General features: G+C 35.7%; 1 protein-coding gene across 1 annotated transcript; it reads right to left on the minus strand.

Annotated features, from left to right (window-relative positions):
* Positions 1-7151: 7151 nt before the first annotated feature.
* Positions 7152-21117, minus strand: LOC129283048 (mitochondrial glutamate carrier 1-like). Its single transcript, XM_064114810.1, has 5 exons — positions 20993-21117; positions 18422-18741; positions 13670-13801; positions 12938-12993; positions 7152-9945 (listed from the first exon to the last, which is right to left on the minus strand). Exons 2-5 carry the CDS (start codon positions 18433-18435, stop codon positions 9779-9781), a joined length of 369 nt encoding a protein of 122 aa, XP_063970880.1. The 5' UTR covers positions 18436-18741; positions 20993-21117; the 3' UTR covers positions 7152-9778.
* Positions 21118-21591: the final 474 nt, after the last annotated feature.

The raw sequence follows: 21591 nt of genomic DNA on the forward strand, positions 1-21591 counted from the left end.
AAATATAGTTTTAAGGTATGAAACAATATAACTTTTAACAGCTTTTTCTTCTCTTGTTTTTGAGATACATTGCATACATACCTGTGTACATGTACAGGTACAAGTACATAAAGTGATTCCTGGAATTCAGCTGGGAGTGTCAACTTTATATCAAGGAGTTTTAAGAGTTGGGAAACCGTCAATCACATTCCCTTTAGAACCACTTTGATGTCATAACGATAAAATATGTTTAATAGACATGTACTTTCATTGCATATTTCTTGCAGATTGTAGATAAAAGATTCCTGCCTAACTACAGACTTACAGGCAAATTACAAAAGGAAATATGCTTTTGTAATTATGATAATTACTTATCACTGCCTAGGGTCAAATAAGATGCGCAGACACATTGCTAACTTTTACAAGGGAAAGCAAAATAAATATCGCAATATTTCATGAAATATGATTTGAAATCTACTCCACTGGCCGCATAGCATCACAAATCCCAACAAACTAATCATAATGTTTACAGTGTGGACGTTTTTGGACATTTGTAAAATTACAATTTTGAAAATGTCAAATTCTTAGGTTTTATCACATTTTGAAACTGTCATCATTCAATATTTTGCCGAATTGCAGGACACAATAAGCCTTTGATAAATATTTGTCATGTGTTTGATATCCATGTTTTGTGATCAAATAAAATGGAAATATCCCACTGATCTATTTTCGCCACTAATCACTTCTCAGTTTTAACCAGAAACTGGCGACATCGTAGGTCGCCACCAAAGGTTACAGTGCACCTGTGTACTTCTTTAGAAATAGGAAGCTATTTGTATATTGTTGTCACTCCATCCATGTTACCTCCATGATTGTATTGGTGAAGGGCGTGCATAATGCAACAAAATATTTCTTCATTTCTTTCCTCATCATTCAATGGAATTCAATTCTGGATTGAAAATCGTAAAATTGTAAAATTCAAAGAATCGTGGGATTGTAAAACTCAATGGGATCGTAGGCATTGTAGCCTCTCTCTTGACCACTCAACGGGTCGATTGAATTGGTCAGCTAAATATAGAAACGAAGCCTTGAGCCAGAATCAGAGACAGAATTGCCCAAGCGTAGTCTCATAAAAGAGACTGATCATACAATGTGAAAATTAGTGAAGGGTGAAATCGTAATATGAATACATGATTAATATTTAAAGGAGAATGAAACTCTTAGAGCAAGTTAGCTTTTGTGAAAGCAGAAAAATCAAAGAATAAGATCAACAAAAGTTTGAGTAAAATAGGACTAGCAATAGAAGAGTTATGAGCATTTGAATGTCGAGATCACTAATGCTATGGAGATCCTCCCATTGGCAATGCGACCAAGATCTATGATGTCACAGATGAACAACTTTCCCCTATTGGACACTGAAAATATACCCCAAAACATCTCTTTTTGCTCATTCTAATCATATGACAAACGATTCATCAATGATATAATGTTGTGGAACCTCTGTACTTGTCCTCTCATAAAGAGAACACCTCACCTTGTGATAGACTCTATAAAAGTGAGAATATAAGTGAAATAAGTACTAAAGTAATGAGGGAGTTGTACGTGTGTGACATCACAGATCTTGGTTGCATTGCCAATGGGAAGATCTACATTGCATTAGTGATCTCAATATTCAAATGCTCATAACTTTCTCATTATTCATTCAATCTTCCTCAAACTTTCAACAATATGTTTCTTTGATTTTTCTCTTTGATATGAAATCAGCTGTTTTCAAGGGTTTCCTTCTCCTTTAAGGTTAACTGGTGAAATAAACAAGCTTTTTTAACACATGGCAAAAACGTGAAAATTGGTGAAGCGCGTTAACATCAGAGATACCTTTAAAGATTAGGTAACAAGATTGAAGGCACGAACAAAATATGAATTAGTGAAGCATAAACTGGAGAATGCCAAGCTTTTAAAGGAGAATGAAACCCTTGAAACCAGCTGAATCCATATCAAAGAGAAAAATCAAAGAAACATATTGTTGAAAGTTTGAGGAAGATTGAATGAATAATAAGATAGTTATGAGCATTTGAATATTGAGATCACTAATGCCATGTAGATCCTCCCATTGGCAATGCAACCAAGATCTGTGATGTCACACACGTACAACTCCCTCATTACTTTAGTACTAATTTCACTTATATTCTCACTTTTATAGAGTCTATCACAAGGTGAGGTGTTCTCTTTATAAGAGGACAAGTACAGAGGTTTCACAACATTATATCATTGATGAATCGTTTGTCATATGATTAGAATGAGCAAAAAGAGATGTTTTGGGGTATATTTTCAGTGTCCAAAAGGGGAGAGTTGTTCATCTGTGACATCATAGATCTTGGTCGCATTGCCAATAGGAGGATCTCCATAGCATTAGTGATCTCGACATTCAAATGCTCATAACTCTTCTATTGCTAGTCCTATTTTACTCAAACTTTTGTTGATCGTATTCTTTGATTTTTCTGCTTTCACAAAAGCTAACTTGCTCCAAGAGTTTCATTCTCCTTTAACACATGTCAAAAAATGTGGAAAAAGTGGAGTATAGAATATAAATGTAGGTCACTGATATCAATTTAAACAATAAAAGGTATGTCAAGAATGTGAAAAATTGGCAAAGCATGTTATTATCAAGAATTGTTTTCTTTAAAGATTATGTAACAAGATTGAAGGCATGAACAAACTATGAATTAGAGAAGCATTTAACTGGGGATTTCCGAGATTTAAACACATGTAAAAAAAACGTGCACAAAAAGGTGGAATATAGTACTGAAGCGTAACATTAACTGGTAACTGGTGATATAACCGAGCTTGTGTCCAAAAATGTGGAAAAACAGAGGGGTGTAAGAAAAATGTCAAAAAATATGAACAAAAAGTACACCTGGGAGTGCAACTTTATGGATCAATACAGGTGCTGTATACAAGATGGGTAACTGATCAATTTTTGCAGGTCTTGAAAAGGAACATTTCATATCCAATTAAATTATTTTTTAATGAAGGTTGATTCCTTGTGTTTGAGGATTATTTAGAGGTAATTAAAGCCACCTGCAAAATGCAAATACAGTATGTACAACATTTAGATAACTCTATTAATGCTCCATAAACTTAATATGTTGTGGGCTATACAGATGTCCGACTATACTGGTATCTTCATTTTGGGGGGTATAATTTTTTTAATAGGATAATAACCCTCTTCAGAGCTACTAAGCTGAAGAATATTTCAGTATTTTGAAAAGCTTGGAATTAGTATTAGGAGAGGATCTCAAGATTTTCAAAGAAATACTAAAGGACAACACCTTGAAACTTTCCAATCAATCAAAGACAACTAGAGAATATGTTGACTTTATAATATTTGGGGATTGTTTATGGGGTTTGTTTGAGGGGGTTGAGGGGGGGTTACACATTGAAGTACTAATCATTGAATTCTCAGCTTTAGTTATCCAGGAAATTATGGAGACATCAATACCAAACCTGGAAACAGTTCTGAGGGCAGTTTAAGAATAATAATAACAACAATAATAATAATAATAATAACATGCAACATAGTGCTTTTATGTTTCTAATGGGGTGTTGCAAGAAACTTGCGATTGAACGCAAATCGAACGCAATTCCCAAAATTGAGCGTAGGTCCTCCGATTAAACGCAAATCTGCAATTAAACGCAAGTTCAATTGCAGACCCTGTTTACTTCTGCAAATCGTCTGCAACTTGCGTTCAATCGCAAGCCTTTTTCTTGCAACGCAAATTGGCGATAGATTGCTAGTTGCAGTCGATCGGGATCGGCTGCAAAGTTGCAGTCGATTTGCAATCAATTGCAACTCAAGTTTCTTGCAACGCCCCATTAGGGATGTAGCTCACTACATGTACCTCGGCTTCAACAGCATTGTGGTAACTCGACAGTTGAGAAATAGCTGTGTCATTTGATAGTTGATATTCTAGTCACAGTACCAGTAGTACTAGTAGTGCGCCAGTCACACGTAAGGATACCAACCCCAAACTGACCCTATGATATGCCATACAAAATAACATAACAGCTTTGGTCGGTGCGCAGTCGATTTCGTTGAGTATGACTGACATTACAAGTTCAGCCAAATGTCTGTGATACTAATTACTCGAAAGTACACCGTCCATGCCATGCTATGCGATGAATGAATGAATGATTGAGTGGGTCGGAACGATGCCAAGAGCACTCTGCCGTGCCTGAGGTACACATAGAGGAAGATGCAGCAGCAACTCTTGTATACAAACATGATAAAGGAATGTCTCAATGTTCTCACACTCGATGGCTGCCTTCGCACTTGCCTGATATGAAAATTTCCAACAAATTACAAGAACTTATCAAGGCCTCAAAATACCTGATTAATTTTGCGTTCACACCCATCAAAGCCTGATGAAATTCTCATGAGCAGGATTCAAGACCAAAGCTTTTTTCTTGGGAAAGGATTCGATTCAATTCATTTAAGTTTACAAATTCAATTACAAACCATAAGAAAAATGGTTTAGGACCAAAAACAAAGCTGAAGCTTGATGCAAATTTTGATAATTCATTTCTCATTCACACCAGCCAGACCTGATGAAATTCTTGTATTGATGAGCCTGCATTGAGATTTTTTTCTTCTTGCCTCACATTAACAGTTCCAATAATGTAATTACACACTACAAATAATCTAGTAACTTTAGTATAGAAAAATACCAACAAATATGTCATAAAATTTTGAAAAGTACCTTGTTATTTTCAGGTCTCTTCTTTTGGGAAATTTACAATTACTTTGCATTTTTTTCCTGATCGGGAAGGTGTGAAAGCACCTACAGCTACATGTACATATGTATGTAAACATACGAGCAGTCCTTTGTATACAGTACATACAAACATCTAAATGGAATGCACTCATGCTGATGCAAAACAGTTGGCCGCTATCATTAATATGAATTCAGGCTAACATTGACAGCGACATTACCATCAATGGGCAATTCCAGTCTGTGCGCTGTGAAATGAGAGGTGCCAATAGCATTTTTTGTGGGGGGGGGGGGTATCAGGGCCCGTTTTACATCTAGATTTTCATTGATAATTGTATATTAATATACAATTATCAAGAAGTATAACAATAATTAAACTTTAGTTTAATTAGTAATTTTAGGTTTAAAACTAGATTGGAGAGTTAAAGGAATAAATATATAAGTTCAAACTATGAAATAAATAATCATAAATCAATTTATATAACTACATATCATTGCATGTATATATTTATTTATCTAGGCCTGTAGTGAATTAATGTGCATGCTTGTTTGACCAAATTGCAAAATGATGTTAATTAATTTGGGTTACAAGCCAGTTTGTCTGTTCGTGAAGAACAGGATTTGTATTTGTATCGAGACCTTTCCTTGTGAATCCCTAAAACTATTAAGCAATCAAAATTGGATGCTGTAAGCTTGCTTCAATGACCAGGAATCAAAAGCAACACACCAGTGTCAATTCAAGCAGAATACTGTATTGGGAATTTACTCAAGTCAAGTGCACTGAAATGTATGCAAGACAACTGAATATGAGATCCAATTATTAATACCCTACAGATTATTATTAGAAAATATAGGTTTTCCAAAAGAAAAAAACTTCTTGAAAAACATTTTCTGTCCAAAAGTGTACTAGACAAATGGCATACAGCTATACCCTGTACAATTAGATATTATATGGATAATAATTAATAGAGCAATAATGCTCATAAAACAATTTCCGTCTGAATGTACACGAACTGACGTACATCCGACAATTCATCACTGAATGCATACTGAACAAAATAACATAAATTATTAATGGTCATCGAAAGATAATATGAGCCACCATTTTGTTCACCTGTAATACTGAATAGTCTTTTAATAATGAGAAAGTAATTTGAGGGGACGTGTGCAATCATCTTTCTCTCTCCCTCTCCCTTTCTATATAGAAATGGCAACTTATTGGATATTCTGACGTAATCTGCGGAAGAGAGCTGTGACGTCTCAATTTTCCCCGGCCTACGTATGCAAATCCTCTCGATGCGTGCTGTGTACATATAATTAGTTTTAACCTCCTTGATAGTTATATGTGGAAATGAACGGTTGATGGGTTAGAAGCTAGAGGCGATGTTTTGAGAGAGGAGAAAAAGAAAGAGAGATGGTATTTAAGTAAGAAATGTAGGAAGAGAGAAAAGAGAGTGAGAAAGAGAGAAAGAACAAAAAATAAAAGGGGAGGGGAAGAGCAGGAGAGAAAAAGAGAGAGAACAAATAAAATGATGAAAGAGGGCAGGGAAGAGCAAAAGAGAGATTAAAATACAAAATGGGATAAAGTGAGGAGCGAAGAAAATAGAGGAAAGGGACTAAAAGAATGAGGAAGAAAAAGAGAAAGAAAGAGTGAGAGAGAGAGAGAAAGACCAACAGAATAAAGGACAGGAGACTCATCAGGAAAAAGATATAGAACATTTAAACATGGAATAGTGGAAGAGGGGAGAAAGTGACAAAAACAGGGATATACTTAAACAATTGTACTGTAAAAGAAAGGGGAGGAAATAGAGTTAAAAGTGGAATAACAGATGAGAGGAATATTAAAATTCAAAGAGATGTGCATGTGGAGCGCATCAAAATGAGAGAGAAAGAAAGAGAGAGAAGGGATCTCAAAGACCCACATCTGATACTAAAAGAAAGGGACGCAACCATGAATACCATGAGGTGGAAATGACAGAATCGCCCACTTCCGGCGGAGGCAGAGACACGCGCCAATCAATAAAGTGCAAATTTGACCCATCACCAATCAAGCGCCAAACAGCGCAAGCAAAGAACGTAACGAGGGGGGGATGATGAAGTCTTCCTGCGAAGAGCCGTCGTCAGAGGCAGGATCAATACACTCAAGAGCTCAGAGCGGGTTTATTCAGCATGGACCCATAGACCTAAAACCAATACCTTCCTTTACATCATGCTCTAATATGTAAATGTAGGAGGGATGAAAATAGAAAGTCAGCATCACTACCCCTGACAGGGGAAAGAGCTACAATTATCTCGATAAAAATACAAGTAACTCTGAAATAAATGTCATTTTCCCCATTTGCTAAATGTATTTACCTAATTTCCTGATTTAAGGGAATTAAATGGATTTTTTTTTTCTTTTTTATAATTCAAATCTTCATCCTTACGAACATTGGCGTCTATTGTAGTTGTGTGGTTTTTTAATAATGATGTAAAATGTACATTATGTGCATGGGTTTTTTTTAAAGTGTGTTGTTGTTTTTTTCCTTGTTTTTATTGCAATTCCATGTACATGAATTGCCCTTGTTTTCAAAAAAAAAATGTTAGCTGTATACTAGTATGTGCGGGTGGATCTAGAAGTTCAAGGCATGTTATTTATAGATTATTTGCAGAGCAAAAGATTTGAAATGTAAACACCCAAGTTAGCAACAATTACTAAACCCCTCAATATAATTTACACTAGATATTAAGCATGGCAGATTCATTGCAACAGATAAAAGATAATGTGAATGACCCTTAACGAGGAGTGAAGGCGTGAAAAAGGGTAGCAATCACTATATTACACGTGCAGGCCATTCAGGGGCCATTTGCAATATTAATCGGTCTGTGGTAAACACACCTCTTGGTGACGGTTGGCATTTCAGAACAGGCAGGGGCAAGAAAGGCCTACAACACATACATGTACTGTAGACAGGTATGTTTATATATACAAAATTTGGATACATGTACATGCATATTAATACTGATAAAAGGAAAACATGATAAGATTACAATGTGAACGGGGCTGCTCTTTATGCATTAACATGCATATGAGGAATATGAGAGTTCTCATCCCCCAAGCATATTTTCTGAGCCGCGCAGCATGCATGAGAAAGAAGTATCCGGTTATTTCCGGCATCACGTCTTGCTGCTGTCAAACAACAATAGCCTGCATAAGTTGAAAAAAGCAATTATCTTCCCTGATTGAGAAAATATATTGTGGGGAAACGAGGAGACAATAAATCCTTCCCTTCATGTCCTTCAGGAGTAGATTTGAAAATTTAAATCAGTGTGGATCATCTAACCGCGTAGACCTTGCAAAACCCCTGCAATCATAGTTATCATCATTTTCATTTCCTTTTACTTTTAGCCAGTCTGAATGACTTTTTCTGTCATCAATTTCATTTAAATTCTAATCACGATATCATTTTAAGTCCATTTCCGGTCTCTCTTTCCTACTTGCATTGTAAATGTAAGACGATCCCTGACAAATTACATCTGTGCAATTCAGATTACAAACAGTAGGTCCTTGATCTCTAAACATCCTTTTTTGTTTTTCTACAAGTATGTATGTGCCATTATATAAATACAGTGCCACCTTTAATATACAGGTGTACATGTATTTCATCTAAATAAAAATCTGCTTGAGTCTATTCTTAAAATCTAATATTAAAAAAGTGACTGATTAAAAAATTCAAAACATGCTTATTTTTTAATACAAGATCTCTATAGAGTGTTAGAGTAGTCTATAGAGTGTATTACTAATACTATGCAAAGTTGGTATTACGATGCAAAGCATGATGCACATATACTGAAAATATAAGAAATTCCACAAAGGCAAATGCCAAATTATAGAGGCGGTTGTATAAAATATGTCGAGAAATCAAACTGTCCTTCCCCATCTTGTAATCAATCCACCACCAAGGCAATAAACCCTTTCCTTTTTATTTGGAAACAAATAAAACAGAGGATGCTTGTGTATTATGCAGGTATTTACTATTACATTGACAGTAGATATCACTTGCACTGAATCCACACGCATCCAGAAAAAATTATGACGGGAACATTGAGCAGGTACCAGCTACTGTCCTTTTTCTCCCAGTATATACTATTATGTATACAACATAATTTAATCACTTCAAACCAGGTGTATTTCTGTCAGGGGTTAACTTAATAAATGGCCATTAACGAGTCAGTGATGTAATACTGGCGGAAAGGAGTGAGCTGGAAAGCGCATCAGCAATGCCCAGTTGACATTTAATTCAGTCGAATGATTTGAAGAAGAAAAAATATGATGCAAGCTCTTTAAATACTCTGGGGGATCATAAATGAAAATAGAACATCATAATCAATAAATCAAGGACACTTTTTTTTTCACTCTATATGATTTCAACACAATGATGTCCTGTCCAGTCAGGGAATAATTTTGCTTTCCAAATTTGAATAGCATTTTTGGTCACAAGAGAAAAGCTCTCAACTATTAATGTACAGTCCTACATGTATGTAAAAATATGCTATACAAAAGACTTAATGCATAGCAGTCTTTCAAAAATGTGGAGCAAATTGCAATACGATACCAGGAAAATCATTCCATGCCAGTGTATATATTTTTAGTATAAAATACATATATTCAAACCAAATGAATTCTGACCCACTAGAAACATGCATAGAAAAGCAAGTAATTACCAACACACATTTGAGGGTAATTAATTTGGGTTAATGGGCGGCTATTTGAGTCGGAGTAATGAATAGCAATTTGATGAGGGCAAGTGTAGTACTGTGTGCTAGAAGAATTGTGTGAATCTGCTTAATAATTCAACAATTCCAATGCACCACAATTACGCTTGTAAACAAATGCATGCACTATCGCGGTTCCATGAATTTGCAAGGTTTGAATTACAGTTGAAAATGCTAAGTGATAGAATAGTCCGCTCTTAAGCGTGCAAGGTGAAACAATTCATTAAAATTAAGGAGTTGGCAACTGCTGGGGCACTACTCAATAATTGATGGATTCACTTGGACTTGGGGGAACAAACAGAACACCGCAGTAATTTGAGGGGGGACGGAGTAGGGGATGCTTTTACGAACCTTGGGGTGCGGAGAAGATGGCGGAAGAAATCATTGCCGACAAGTTTGATGGCCTTTTCCGGAGAGATCAATGTGGCATTTACAGCATAACCTGAAAGAAGATTGTAAAAGAGGAGATAACATGGAGGAATTTACGATAAACAATGTCTCAAGGTTGGAGGGGAGAGGGCTCGAATTAAATGGCACGGTAACAGCAAAGGAAATATACGAGGACAACCAGTCATACAAGGACAACCATTCCATCACAACATATTAAACATACAACTGTTTAATTAAAAATAATAATATTATAATAAATGCCTGATTGTTGTGCAAAAAGCAGCATTTCAAATGAAAGAAATGGCCCGAAAAAATCCAGCAATCACCAAAATGTGAACAAAAATTAGGAGATACATAAAGGAAAGAATGGGTAGGGCTAGAACAGCTTGGGAGAGGAAGAAGAGACAGAGAGGGAGAGATAGATAGATAGATAGATAGATAGATAGATAGATAGATAGATAGATAGATAGATAGATAGATAGATAGATAGATAGATAGATAGATAGATAGATAGATAGATAGATAGATAGATAGATAGATAGATAGATAGATAGATAGATAGATAGATAGATAGATAGATAGATAGATAGATAGATAGATAGATAGATAGATAGATAGATAGATAGATAGATAGATAGATAGATAGATAGGTGCAGATAGATAGATAGCTAGATAGATAGATAGATAGATTGACAGATAGATAGGAGAGAGACAGGGAGTGGAGAGGAAAAGTGAAAGGGGGAGAGAGAAAGTGAAATAGTGAAGAAAGTGAGAAAAGAAAATGAGAAGAAAATAAAAAGGGGGGAAAAGTGAGATGGAGAAATATAGAGATAAGTATAGGCCTACAGACAAAAAAAATAAAAGGGGGCTTTTACAATACATGTTATATACTGTTACACTGTACTTTCCCATTTATCTGCACACTTTTTAGAGTATTCTGGGATGCAAACCAAAAACTTCAACTATTTGTTCAGACGATAACGAACAAACAACCACAGCCCGTCTCCATCGGTAGGCCAACTGACGTCAAGAGCCTCTAATTCAGATCAATACGATCTACGAGAGGATTTTGGTTGTCCTAAGGAGACCGATTGATATGCTCGGCAAACCAAACGCTGCTTTTTACATTTCATCCCTGGCTATTGATAACCCACTTTATAAAATGGTTCCATGATTGATGGGGCTTAGGCTGCAGTCACATCAAGAAAAAGACTCAAAATCAACTGATGCTAGACCATTCAAAACAATGTAATAGCTTTGATTGATCTGGAGTGGGCTTCCTTGGTGTGACTGTAGACTACTGTCCATTATATCTGATAAGTGCTGGGCAGAAGGACATTGCCCCAATTTCGGTACAAGAACTTGAAAATAACTTTTTCCTACATGTTTGTCTTAGAATTTCATTTTTGAATAGATGATGCTAATGCAGCACACGACACTGGCACTGGTCCGACGGTCCCAGACCAGTAAAAAATTGCTGTGGGGCCAGTGACTTTTCAGAGATAGCCAGATTTACTGGTCCGACATGACCAGTAAAAAATATATCAAACTGATACAAATGATATTTTCTCCTCTTTTGTGAATTAAAAAATGGCTCTGTTATCTTAGAGAATGGTTCTCCAAAATTGAGAAATGGCGCTTGTGAGATATATTGTGTGAGTGTACCGTTTGTTGTATGTTTTTTTTTTTGGGGGGGGCAATAAAATTAAGACACCAAAATAAACTCAAGTCTTTTTATGTTTTCCTTCATTTGGGGGGACCAGCATATTTTAGGTTCGGACCATTAAAATATGGAAAAACTGGTCCGACATGAACTATTTGGACAAGTAGAAAAAAAGGGTTAGTGTGGAGCCCTGGCTAATGTTTACAAACAATTCCCAGAGTGTATCCTCCTGCAAGGACAGGCCTGAGGTGATGTCCTGCATTGCAGATATTCAAATGATTCAAATAGCTCAGAGCAATATACTCCTGTACATGTTCATGGTAATATTATTATGAATCTCTTATAATATTTGAATATTGGTCTTATTATGGACAGCGATTTGTGTATACTGTACATGTACATACAAATTCTTTATTGTTTTGGCAAAATTGATATTAAAATTCAAAACAATGAAAACATACATAAATACATCTCACCAAAAAAAAAATGTATAATTATATTGTTGATAACAGTTGATTTGCCTTGTGATGTTCGACTTGTTAGCCGGTGGGGGCGAATCAGTCAGCACATTTCTTTGGCCAAATACTTGGTATTTCGATGTCATACATGTATAAACAGGCTTTCCTATATAAAGTTGCATATTACATGTATACAAATACTTTTTCTATGACATGGTACATGTATATTTGGTATTCATTCCAAGGCATGCTAATGCACATGTTTACATGTACAGTATACTGTATGTATTGTAGACCTACATGTAGACCGACTCTAAATCAGGAGTGAGCCTCATTAATATTCAGGTAGGGTAGGCTCTAAAAGTAGCAAGAGCCAACCCTACCTGAATAATAAGAGGCTTCTTGCTATGTTGGAGACAGAAAATCTTGACCCAATGTAGGCCTACATTGTCTGCAAATGGGCGATTCCATGCTAGAAAAATCAGCTATTTTTGCAACATTTTTCAACCTATTGTCCAAACAAACGAAGTACTTCAATTTGTTTTGTGGTAACAATAGAGTACTACTGGGTAGACATATGAAAAAAATGACGACCAACAAAAATATGCTGTCCATGGGTGAATTAGAGGTGAAAATGTTGCATGTCGTACGGGACATTTCTGAGTCCCGTACGACACACAACATTTTTGCCCTTAATTCAGCTATAATCAAATATTTTTTGTTGGTAATCAGTTTTTCACATGACTACCCACTATAACTTTAATATTATTGACCAAAAATAATTTTTCATTGCTCAAGCAATCAGCTATAAAGAGACTAGAAATTGTTGACAAAATGTCCTGTACGACACGTATGGAATCGCCCAAATGTGCAATGGGTGTACTCGACATTCCCCCGATATGAAGAAGATGAAGTTAACTCACCATGGTATAATCCTCTTAAGCCTTCTGCCCTGGTGGTCTTTATGAAACAATCTAACCTGAAAGATTGGAAGATTAAATTGGGATTCTTTGTGAATTAAATGAAAAAAACTTCGGGGTACACCACATTTATACACAATAAAAGCTAACATTACCAATTTTCAGAATCACCATGATCTAGAGTAGATATTAAAATCTTACTGTGATATAGTTCCTACATTACAGACATGGATATGCATGCAAAATCTTTCAGCATGCAATTTTTCTACATTTGTCAACTCAAATTCTGAAATTAAACCAGGCAAGATTGTTGTGTAATCCATCTCATTATCTTAATATTTTTATTTTAATAATTTATCTTTTTAGTTTATTTAAAGAGGATGAAACATCATAATCACAACCTACATGTAGGATATATGATGCAAGTTCAACACATTTTCACACAAAAAAATGTAAACACAACTTGTACACACTACACTTTTTTAATAGATGCATTCATGGCAAATTTTGCTTGTGCCTCAGAAATAATGTTTGAAACATTTCAAGGAAAATCTTTTTATTCAACTTTCATTCATTCCAAATTACATTTTGAATTGAGCCAAATTACAAACTGGTTCTTTTGCAACTTTAATATACATCCATTACTTTTTCTATTCGGGGCAAATATCCCTTGATTTTTCATTATTTCATTTTGTTGCTCAACGGTCCCAGATACCATATTCTCATAATACTTACAAGTTGTTGTAGATGCGTTTTCCATCAATAACTTGTTGATTTTGAAGCCTAGTCTTGACCAAGTCAATGGGGAAGGTACAAGTCACACCGACTACACCCGCTACACAACCATTGATTACCTTAGCAGGAAGACTGTAGGAAGGAAAAAAATAAAAGGCCCTGGGATAAAGACTACATGTAGATCTTACAGGGTTGAACATGTCAAATTGATTGGCAATATACAATGTACATGTAGCCAGAGATTATACTTTTTTATTTGATTTATTAAATTCCAAAATTGCATGCAAACATTAGAAATCATTCTATGGGAATGTGAGTGAAGTGAATTTGGTTTTAAATCTTCTAATTACAGTTTGAAGTATACAGTACTTCATTTCTTTGGTGCTCCCTAGACCGCTGTAAATCCATAACAGTTATCCCAGCAAAAACAGTTCACTGATCCAGTTTACCTCCCAAATCCTCTTCTAATACCCCTTTCATAAACCCATCCTCCAATTAGCCGCCTAAGAGTAATGCGGATAATTCAATAAAAATTGCGTTTACAAACTCCGAAAATAATCCGCACTATTTTTACGAGCGCCCGTCCTGAAAAAGGCGGATAATCGTTATGGCAACTGCACACACCCCCTCCGATGGGGTTGTGTTGGAAAAGGGTGACCTTGTGACCGCACCATGGCAATTATCCGCATTATTTGGAAATGCGTTCATAAAGTCAATATCTGGTCCCGAGGCCGATATTATGCGAATAATTGCAGCATCAAAATAATGCGGATAACTCTGGTCCTCCTCCGATTTTACGACCAAATTATGCTGCTATTAGCCGCATGATTGGGTTTATGAAAGGGGTATAACCCCTCCATACATTGTAGAAGTTCACATTTTACCATCATCACGAAAATAAAGTTGACCGTTGATTTCATGTTCAAACTAACTGAAAAAATGCAAAATTTCTACATATTACACGTGGGCATGCAGTTTGATCGGGGAGATTAACACGTCACACTATTACATGTAGAAGCATTAGATTGCAAATAAGGCCACATTCACCGCATAAACAAATACTGGGGAAACATTTATTAGCAAGAAGGTTTCAAACATTGACGTCACACATGTACGACCGCATTTAACCTTACATGTATTTCTCTTCTTCAAAATAAATACTTGATCTGATTCTGAACATTTGTACAGTACTTTCATTGTGAACTAATACAATATCCCCTAGACATCCCTCCCCCTTCTTTAAATGTTCAATGAATCAATGTCAGTGTCGTCTGAAATAAAAGACAGTCTACGTCATTCTCCCAACTGCAATGCAATGCCGTGACAACCTCTTGATATTCAAGTCCATGCTTTCTAATTCATTATTTCAATATACACTGTAGGGTATTTATTATGCATGCCTACAGTATTTCTCGAGGAAGAAACATAGAGAAGCATACAGCAGGTACAACTGAATGAGTGGGTGATGTATATTTAAAATTAACATTTTTAAGACAACCAAAAAAATAATAAAATACAAACTTACATAAAGTGTACAGTATAAAGAAATTGAACATGCGCAAAAATGTATATTTTCTATTAAAATATACATATTTAAAAAAAAACTTGAGTACATAAAAGGGACCATAAACTGTAAGAACTGTCAATTTTCTTCTGCCCTAATTACACATACAGTGCGTCCCACAAAAAGGAAACCTGTTTTCAGAGATTCAGTAGATTTCACAATTATTAAATATGTTTTTACTACAATAAATTTTCTCATCTCTCATTTAAAACCATGAGCTTTAGCAAATTGTTCACGCATGGCAGATTACAAATAACAAATACCGAGGCATATCAGAAACGATTTGTGCAGAAATTCACTTGTAAACCTGAATCTGTTCTCATTTCAGAGATCAGTGAGAGAATCTTAACAAAGAATACAAAGAAATGCTAATGAGCCAATCGTCGAATAAGCATGTTCGTCGTATCACGAACCGATCTTGTCCAATTTTTCTGCGCAACCTGGTTTTGACATTAAAATTTCAAATTCATTTTGCTCATTAATAAATGCATGAAGTGTTCGTCACATATTACATGTATATATGTAGGTATCAAAATAAAGAGGAATTGATTTATATGATTATGTAAATTAGATATCACAATTCATTTGCCTTTGTAAAAAAAAACCATGGGAATCCTGGTTTCCTTTTTTCTGGGACACACTGTACAGTAGTTTATTCCGACTGTACCATGTTCTAACTACACTGTACATGTACATGTATGCAAATTGTCACGACTCAAACAAATATCATTCTGCAATGTACACTTTATAGAGACAACAGATTGTTACAAACTTACAATGACAGGAACAAACTACAAAAGTGCAGAAAAATAAATTGGACATTAATATTTGAACCCTGGTATCCATCAAATTTTCCATTATTTCATCAATTCATCATTGAAGGAAATGGTTTGCACAGTCGAGGTTCAAAAAATGATGTCAATGTACTTTCCAGAATGTACATTCAATACAGTGCATAAAGTGTACCAGCATTCATGTCCATCAACTTTGACATTAAAAACACTATCATTCAGGGTCAAAAAACATGTCTAGGGGCTATTTCTTTTCTCCACCTTGGGGCGATCCGTTAAATTTGGGGGGGGGGCTATTTACTTTCATTTCAAGGGCTACTCTTTATTTGCTCAACGGGCAATTATACTGTGAAAGCAAATCTCATATTTCTGCCAATGTTGATTTCTATTAAAAAACATTCTTACAGTACATGTACATACATGTACATTTAATACATGAGGCAGACCATGGGGCAACTTTAGAAAAGGTGTTCTCCCAAAAGCATTCCATTTCGGGAATTTTAGGGGTGATTTGAAAAGTCATGAGGGTAAAAATCACACGTCACCCCTATGTATGTACATCATATTTCTGTCAGGTGAGGTGATAGTCCATTTATTTTTACTCCTTCAATGAGGTGAACCAACACAATTATGAGAGATATGAGCAATTATCTGAAATATTACTTGCTGTTCAAATATGCTTATTTCAAAGGTTAGTTTTGATAATTTCTTTTACTTTCAACAAGTTCAACTTCAATCCATGTGTTGTTTCTTTAAAGACATGAAGTGTTTGCATTTGAAATATTATCTGCTGTTCAAAAGCTATTTTCAGAGGTTATCTAAAATGTTCTTGAGTTTTGTGATTACTTCAGCATTCATGTAATCCTACATGTACATTCACTGCATACATGTATGTATTAAAGGTAAAAATCAATTTTATGATTACTTCAGCAGAATTCAATTTGCTTTTTGAAGATTTGAAATATATGTAGGAAATGCCAAATATTAGTCTGTTTTGTGTTTGATATCATCATACAAGGAAAGTGGATTAAAAAAAACCTTGTTCTTGTATTGTTTTTCTTTTGGATTGTTTTGTTTGCTCTAGATTCATGCTGCAATAATATTACTTGCTGTTCTAATAAATTTCTAAAGGTTAAATGAAATACCCATATTGTAGATTATACTGTATACTCAATATTATTCATTTTGAATTTTAAAAAACAATGGCACAGTTTACAGATTATGTCCAATATCAAGCTATGTACATTGTAACTCAGAGCCACAGTCCAATCACAAATGCAGCAAAAATATGCAAAACATATTCAGGTCTTGTATAATATAAACCACATGTGCTGGTAAAAATGTTGACCAATTACAATTTAAAAGGAGAATGTATTTTCATATTAAGCCTGCAGTATTTTTATATCAAAAGCAGTAAAAAATGCTGCAAATAGGGAACAGTTGGTAGCAATTTGTAGGATTCAACATGAATGCATTATATCATGCATGTAGTTACAGTCTATGCAACAATGATCATAAAATTATCACAATTTTTTGCATAATTTGTGTGATTCTTCAAAGCAATCATTGCCACAATCCGAGCAGATACATGAGTTTACAGTACATGGAGGGTAATTTGGCATAATCCAATGTGGCTAATTGAATACACTGAACACATACAGGTGTATTTTTAAAGTGAATATTCAACTAAGTGTATGTTCAACTAATAATTGCAATAAAACCAAATTAGTTAGTGTGCAAGCTGTTTTAATTGGGATACATCGTATGCAAGGGAAATTGTGCCCAGGAATGATTGCTTACAAGTTACAACGAAGACAAACGAGAAAATAATTTGGGGAAAACATGAAAGAATTATGTACCTGTCCACATATGGAAGTTCTATCTTTTCTTTGGGTTCCGTATGACTTCATTAAAAAAATACATGTGAGACAAATTTATTAAAAGATCTTAACAGTACATCAATCACATGACACTTGTCGACAACTCAGAAGTCATTATGATGAAATGGTATTACACAAACAGTAAAAACAAATAATAATTGTCAAGTTTATGATGAATAGTGTGCATGTCTTGGGGCAGTAAAAATAAGAGTTAGATCCAAATTCTGTTTTGTATGAGCCGTCAAAATCAAGAAAATTTGAGTTCATGGATAGGAGCATGGTGCCTAGAGTACAGAAACTACTTGTACATGAACATTCAAATATTCCAAATAAGACATAATGAAATCTAATTTAAAATTGAAATTGTGAGAATTTTTTCAGACCTGTTCAAAAACAATGCACAATCACCTCAAAATTGTTTCACGCATCTAGTACATGTTAAGAAATGGGTTCCTACAAAACCATGGAGCATATCACACAACAAAAGATAAAAGTGAAAAATCAGAATATTACTTACTGAATGTCACCCATTCCAACAATCTCTCCGCCTCCGGAAAATATGTTCTGAGCTTGCAACACAACAAATGACGGTAAACAGTATGGTTTGGCCTGTGAGATGATAAGGTCCAGCCAGTCTCACGATTCAAACTCCTCTCCGAGTCTGACCAACACAGGACTCTTTCAAGGCTCTCTCTCCCCCTCACTGACTGGCAAGATGATGACTGAAATTCTTCCTCTCATCCAGAACTCGGATGAGACAAGACGAAGATGAACACTAATAGGATCTAGAGATGCTGTGATGTTTCTTCCCAATCGTAGCGGACTATACCCCGAGAGCTGTTGTGGAAGAGAGAGGAGAGAGAATGAATGGTGAATGAATGAAAGGTGCAGACAAATCTTGTATGGATTTGTAAACTGATCAATAATTGCCTGTTTCTAGGCAGACCATTGGACCGCGATACCCGGCTTTCAGAGCACATCACACCACTATGAACTGTCTGGCCTTTACAACTTGTGCACGCTGCGTGCAAGGCTGAGTAGTCTCTCAATGCAGACTTGTTTCAGTCTTTGATCAAAACTGAAAATCAATTTCTGCCTGAGAACAGACCTGATTGTTCATATTAAGGTACATAATGTGGTTATGTAACAATGAAATTCACATCTACCTCCTTAATAACTTGTTTAATATGTTTCCTTCAACTTTCCTTCAAGCGTGGTCTATGCAGTCTGAGCCAAGACTATCCATTGAGTTATTATGCATATTCACACCAGGAAGAGTTTATAGTCTTTCTACGCAGGCCAGATAAAGGAACTATCATTAAAATTCTAAATTGATAGAAATTCTGGATAGTTGAACTTAAGGGCCAACTTCACAAAAAGAGGCTTACATTACAATTACATACATGTAGGCTTTCATGTACATGTGGAAACCCTAGGACTATTATTTTTAAGCATAATATTTAATAATAAGACATTTATAAAATCAAGAGTCAATCTTTCACTGCATATTGTGAAAATTGTATAGGAGTGGTTACTTTAAGTACTCCGGGCTGAACATAAATAAATTGGAGTCATATTCACTGAGCAAAATGCTGAAAATTTCATTAAAATCTCAACAAATAATATTTATTAAATTTCAGAGTTGGGCAATATCTAAAACAGATATCATATAGCCTTATACTAGTCTAGGCCTACATGTATGCATGAATTCACAAATATTCATTAGTTGGACTTGATAATGTCACATACATGTATGGTCGGGGGTCCTAAAGCTGCGCGGGTCCTAAAGCTACGCACCACTCATACTAGCGCATGCAGTTTTTATGGCAAATGCACACTCTGTGTGTGGAACTGTGACTGCAGAGCGACGAACGATTCGTAATCAATTTTTTCTACAGAGGTTGCAGCAAATCTCTAAATGCAGAGAAAACAAACAACTATTTGGATTTTTGGAGTTATATTCGCTTTAATTTCATTTTATCCTATAATAATGTGAATATATTTTAGAAATTGAGGCACAGGAAATACAATTTTTTTGCATGATAAATCGAGTGCGTAGCTTTTAGGACCCCTTCTACATCAGGCGGCGAAATCAAGAGGTGTTCGGAAAACACGGCAGGATTTTCGTGTTAGTGAGTTTTGCGATATTTTCTTCTTGGTCAATCATGATCTTTATAATGTTTGCCACAAATTAGTGAAAGATAATTTGTTGAAATATTAAGATTGGGATTGTTTTGTTGTTTGAAAACAAAGTGCGTAGCCGTAGCTTTAGGTCCCCCCATCATACATGTACCTGTATCAACTTTCCTTTTTCTCTTATTACATTTTAAATCATAATCATTTCATTTTCATTCATGTGTGAATCAAACTTTTAATAGTTCTTGGAGTTGGAGACTTGGGGGAAAAAAATGAATAAACTTCTTCTTCTTCTTCCTCCGCTGATCCCGGAGATCTACAGCTGGTTGCTGTATTGTTGTATAAATAATAATTGTTGAATAAACATAATTTCATCATTTTCATGTAATAAAATGAAAAAGAAAAAGCGGGGATATGACATCATTAGTTTGCTCAGAATTGAATATTCATGAAGACATGCTTGAACTGTTCAACAAAATAATACCAGGGGCCCGTTGCATAAAACTTTTTACCTGAGAAAACTCAGATTGTTTTTACCGGAGTTTTTGCCCTGTGCTAAAGTCAATGGCGGAAATCAGACTAACCTTAGTTTTCAGTTTTTACCAGAGTTTTCTCAGGTAAAAAGTTTTATGCAACAGGCTTCAGGACCAGGGTAAGGGACGGTAAACGATAGCGGCCAGCCGGCTAGGAGAGGGCACTATGGCAGGTCATACCGGTCCACCATTGGTTTCTCCGTGACCGTGGCCCAGTCGCGCCGCTACCCACCGTTATTGCATGCATCCCATCCATGATCACATGCACGAACTCCGAGAAACCATACCGGTACGTACCGTACCGGTATTCGACTAAAAAATACCGGTACAATTCTGGCCAAAAACAACATAGAATTAACTAAGCTTTGTCTATAGTGCATGAGAACAATATTAAGATACATCTAAGTCAATTAACTTACCCAAATATAATCTACAAAAAGTACAAATGGCGGATTTCTTCTTCCTCGAGATTCAGATTTTCCACAAATATCCGATTTCTCATGCACGCGTACCGTAGTGGTAGTGTGTCGCGCCAGTCTTAATTGCCGATATCAGCGATCGGCGATTCATTCTTATTTCTGATTACCGGCGATACTGACCAATCAGAGTAAAGATGAATAATTCATATAGGGTCAAAGGTGATTCCTTGTCGTGCTAACCAATAAAGAGCGATCATTAAAATAAACATTGTACCAAATTTGGATAGTTATCCCACGCGACTCACACGTGTTCTGTGGGACTAAAAGTTCGAGTTTTCTATAACAAACAAACATTTGAATCCCTGCCATCGGCAGAGGCGCTGCGTCGATGGGGGGGGGGGGGGGGAGGGGGCAAGGGGGGCGATCGCCCACCAATGAAAATATCTATCATTGCAATTTTTGTTAAGGTAGGGCCTACTACGCAGGAATTTCATCATATAGGCATAGAGATCTTAGCTGCCGATGAATAAAGAAGAAAATGGCTAACCCCATTTTCCATAGGCTGATCCAGTTGAGTTAGGTTATATGTATATATCTCT

Source organism: Lytechinus pictus, unplaced genomic scaffold, assembly GCF_037042905.1.
Source record: "Lytechinus pictus isolate F3 Inbred unplaced genomic scaffold, Lp3.0 scaffold_20, whole genome shotgun sequence".
Lineage (NCBI taxonomy): Eukaryota > Metazoa > Echinodermata > Echinoidea > Temnopleuroida > Toxopneustidae > Lytechinus > Lytechinus pictus.

Excerpts from the sequence above, each read along its gene's own strand:
- LOC129283048 (XM_064114810.1), bottom strand. Across the intron at positions 12,994-13,669 it reads AAACGCATCTACAACAACTT|GTTAGATTGTTTCATAAAGA; the intron begins GTAAGTATTATG and ends CCAATCTTTCAG. Across the intron at positions 9,946-12,937 it reads CTTAAGAGGATTATACCATG|GTTATGCTGTAAATGCCACA; the intron begins GTGAGTTAACTT and ends ATCTTCTTTCAG.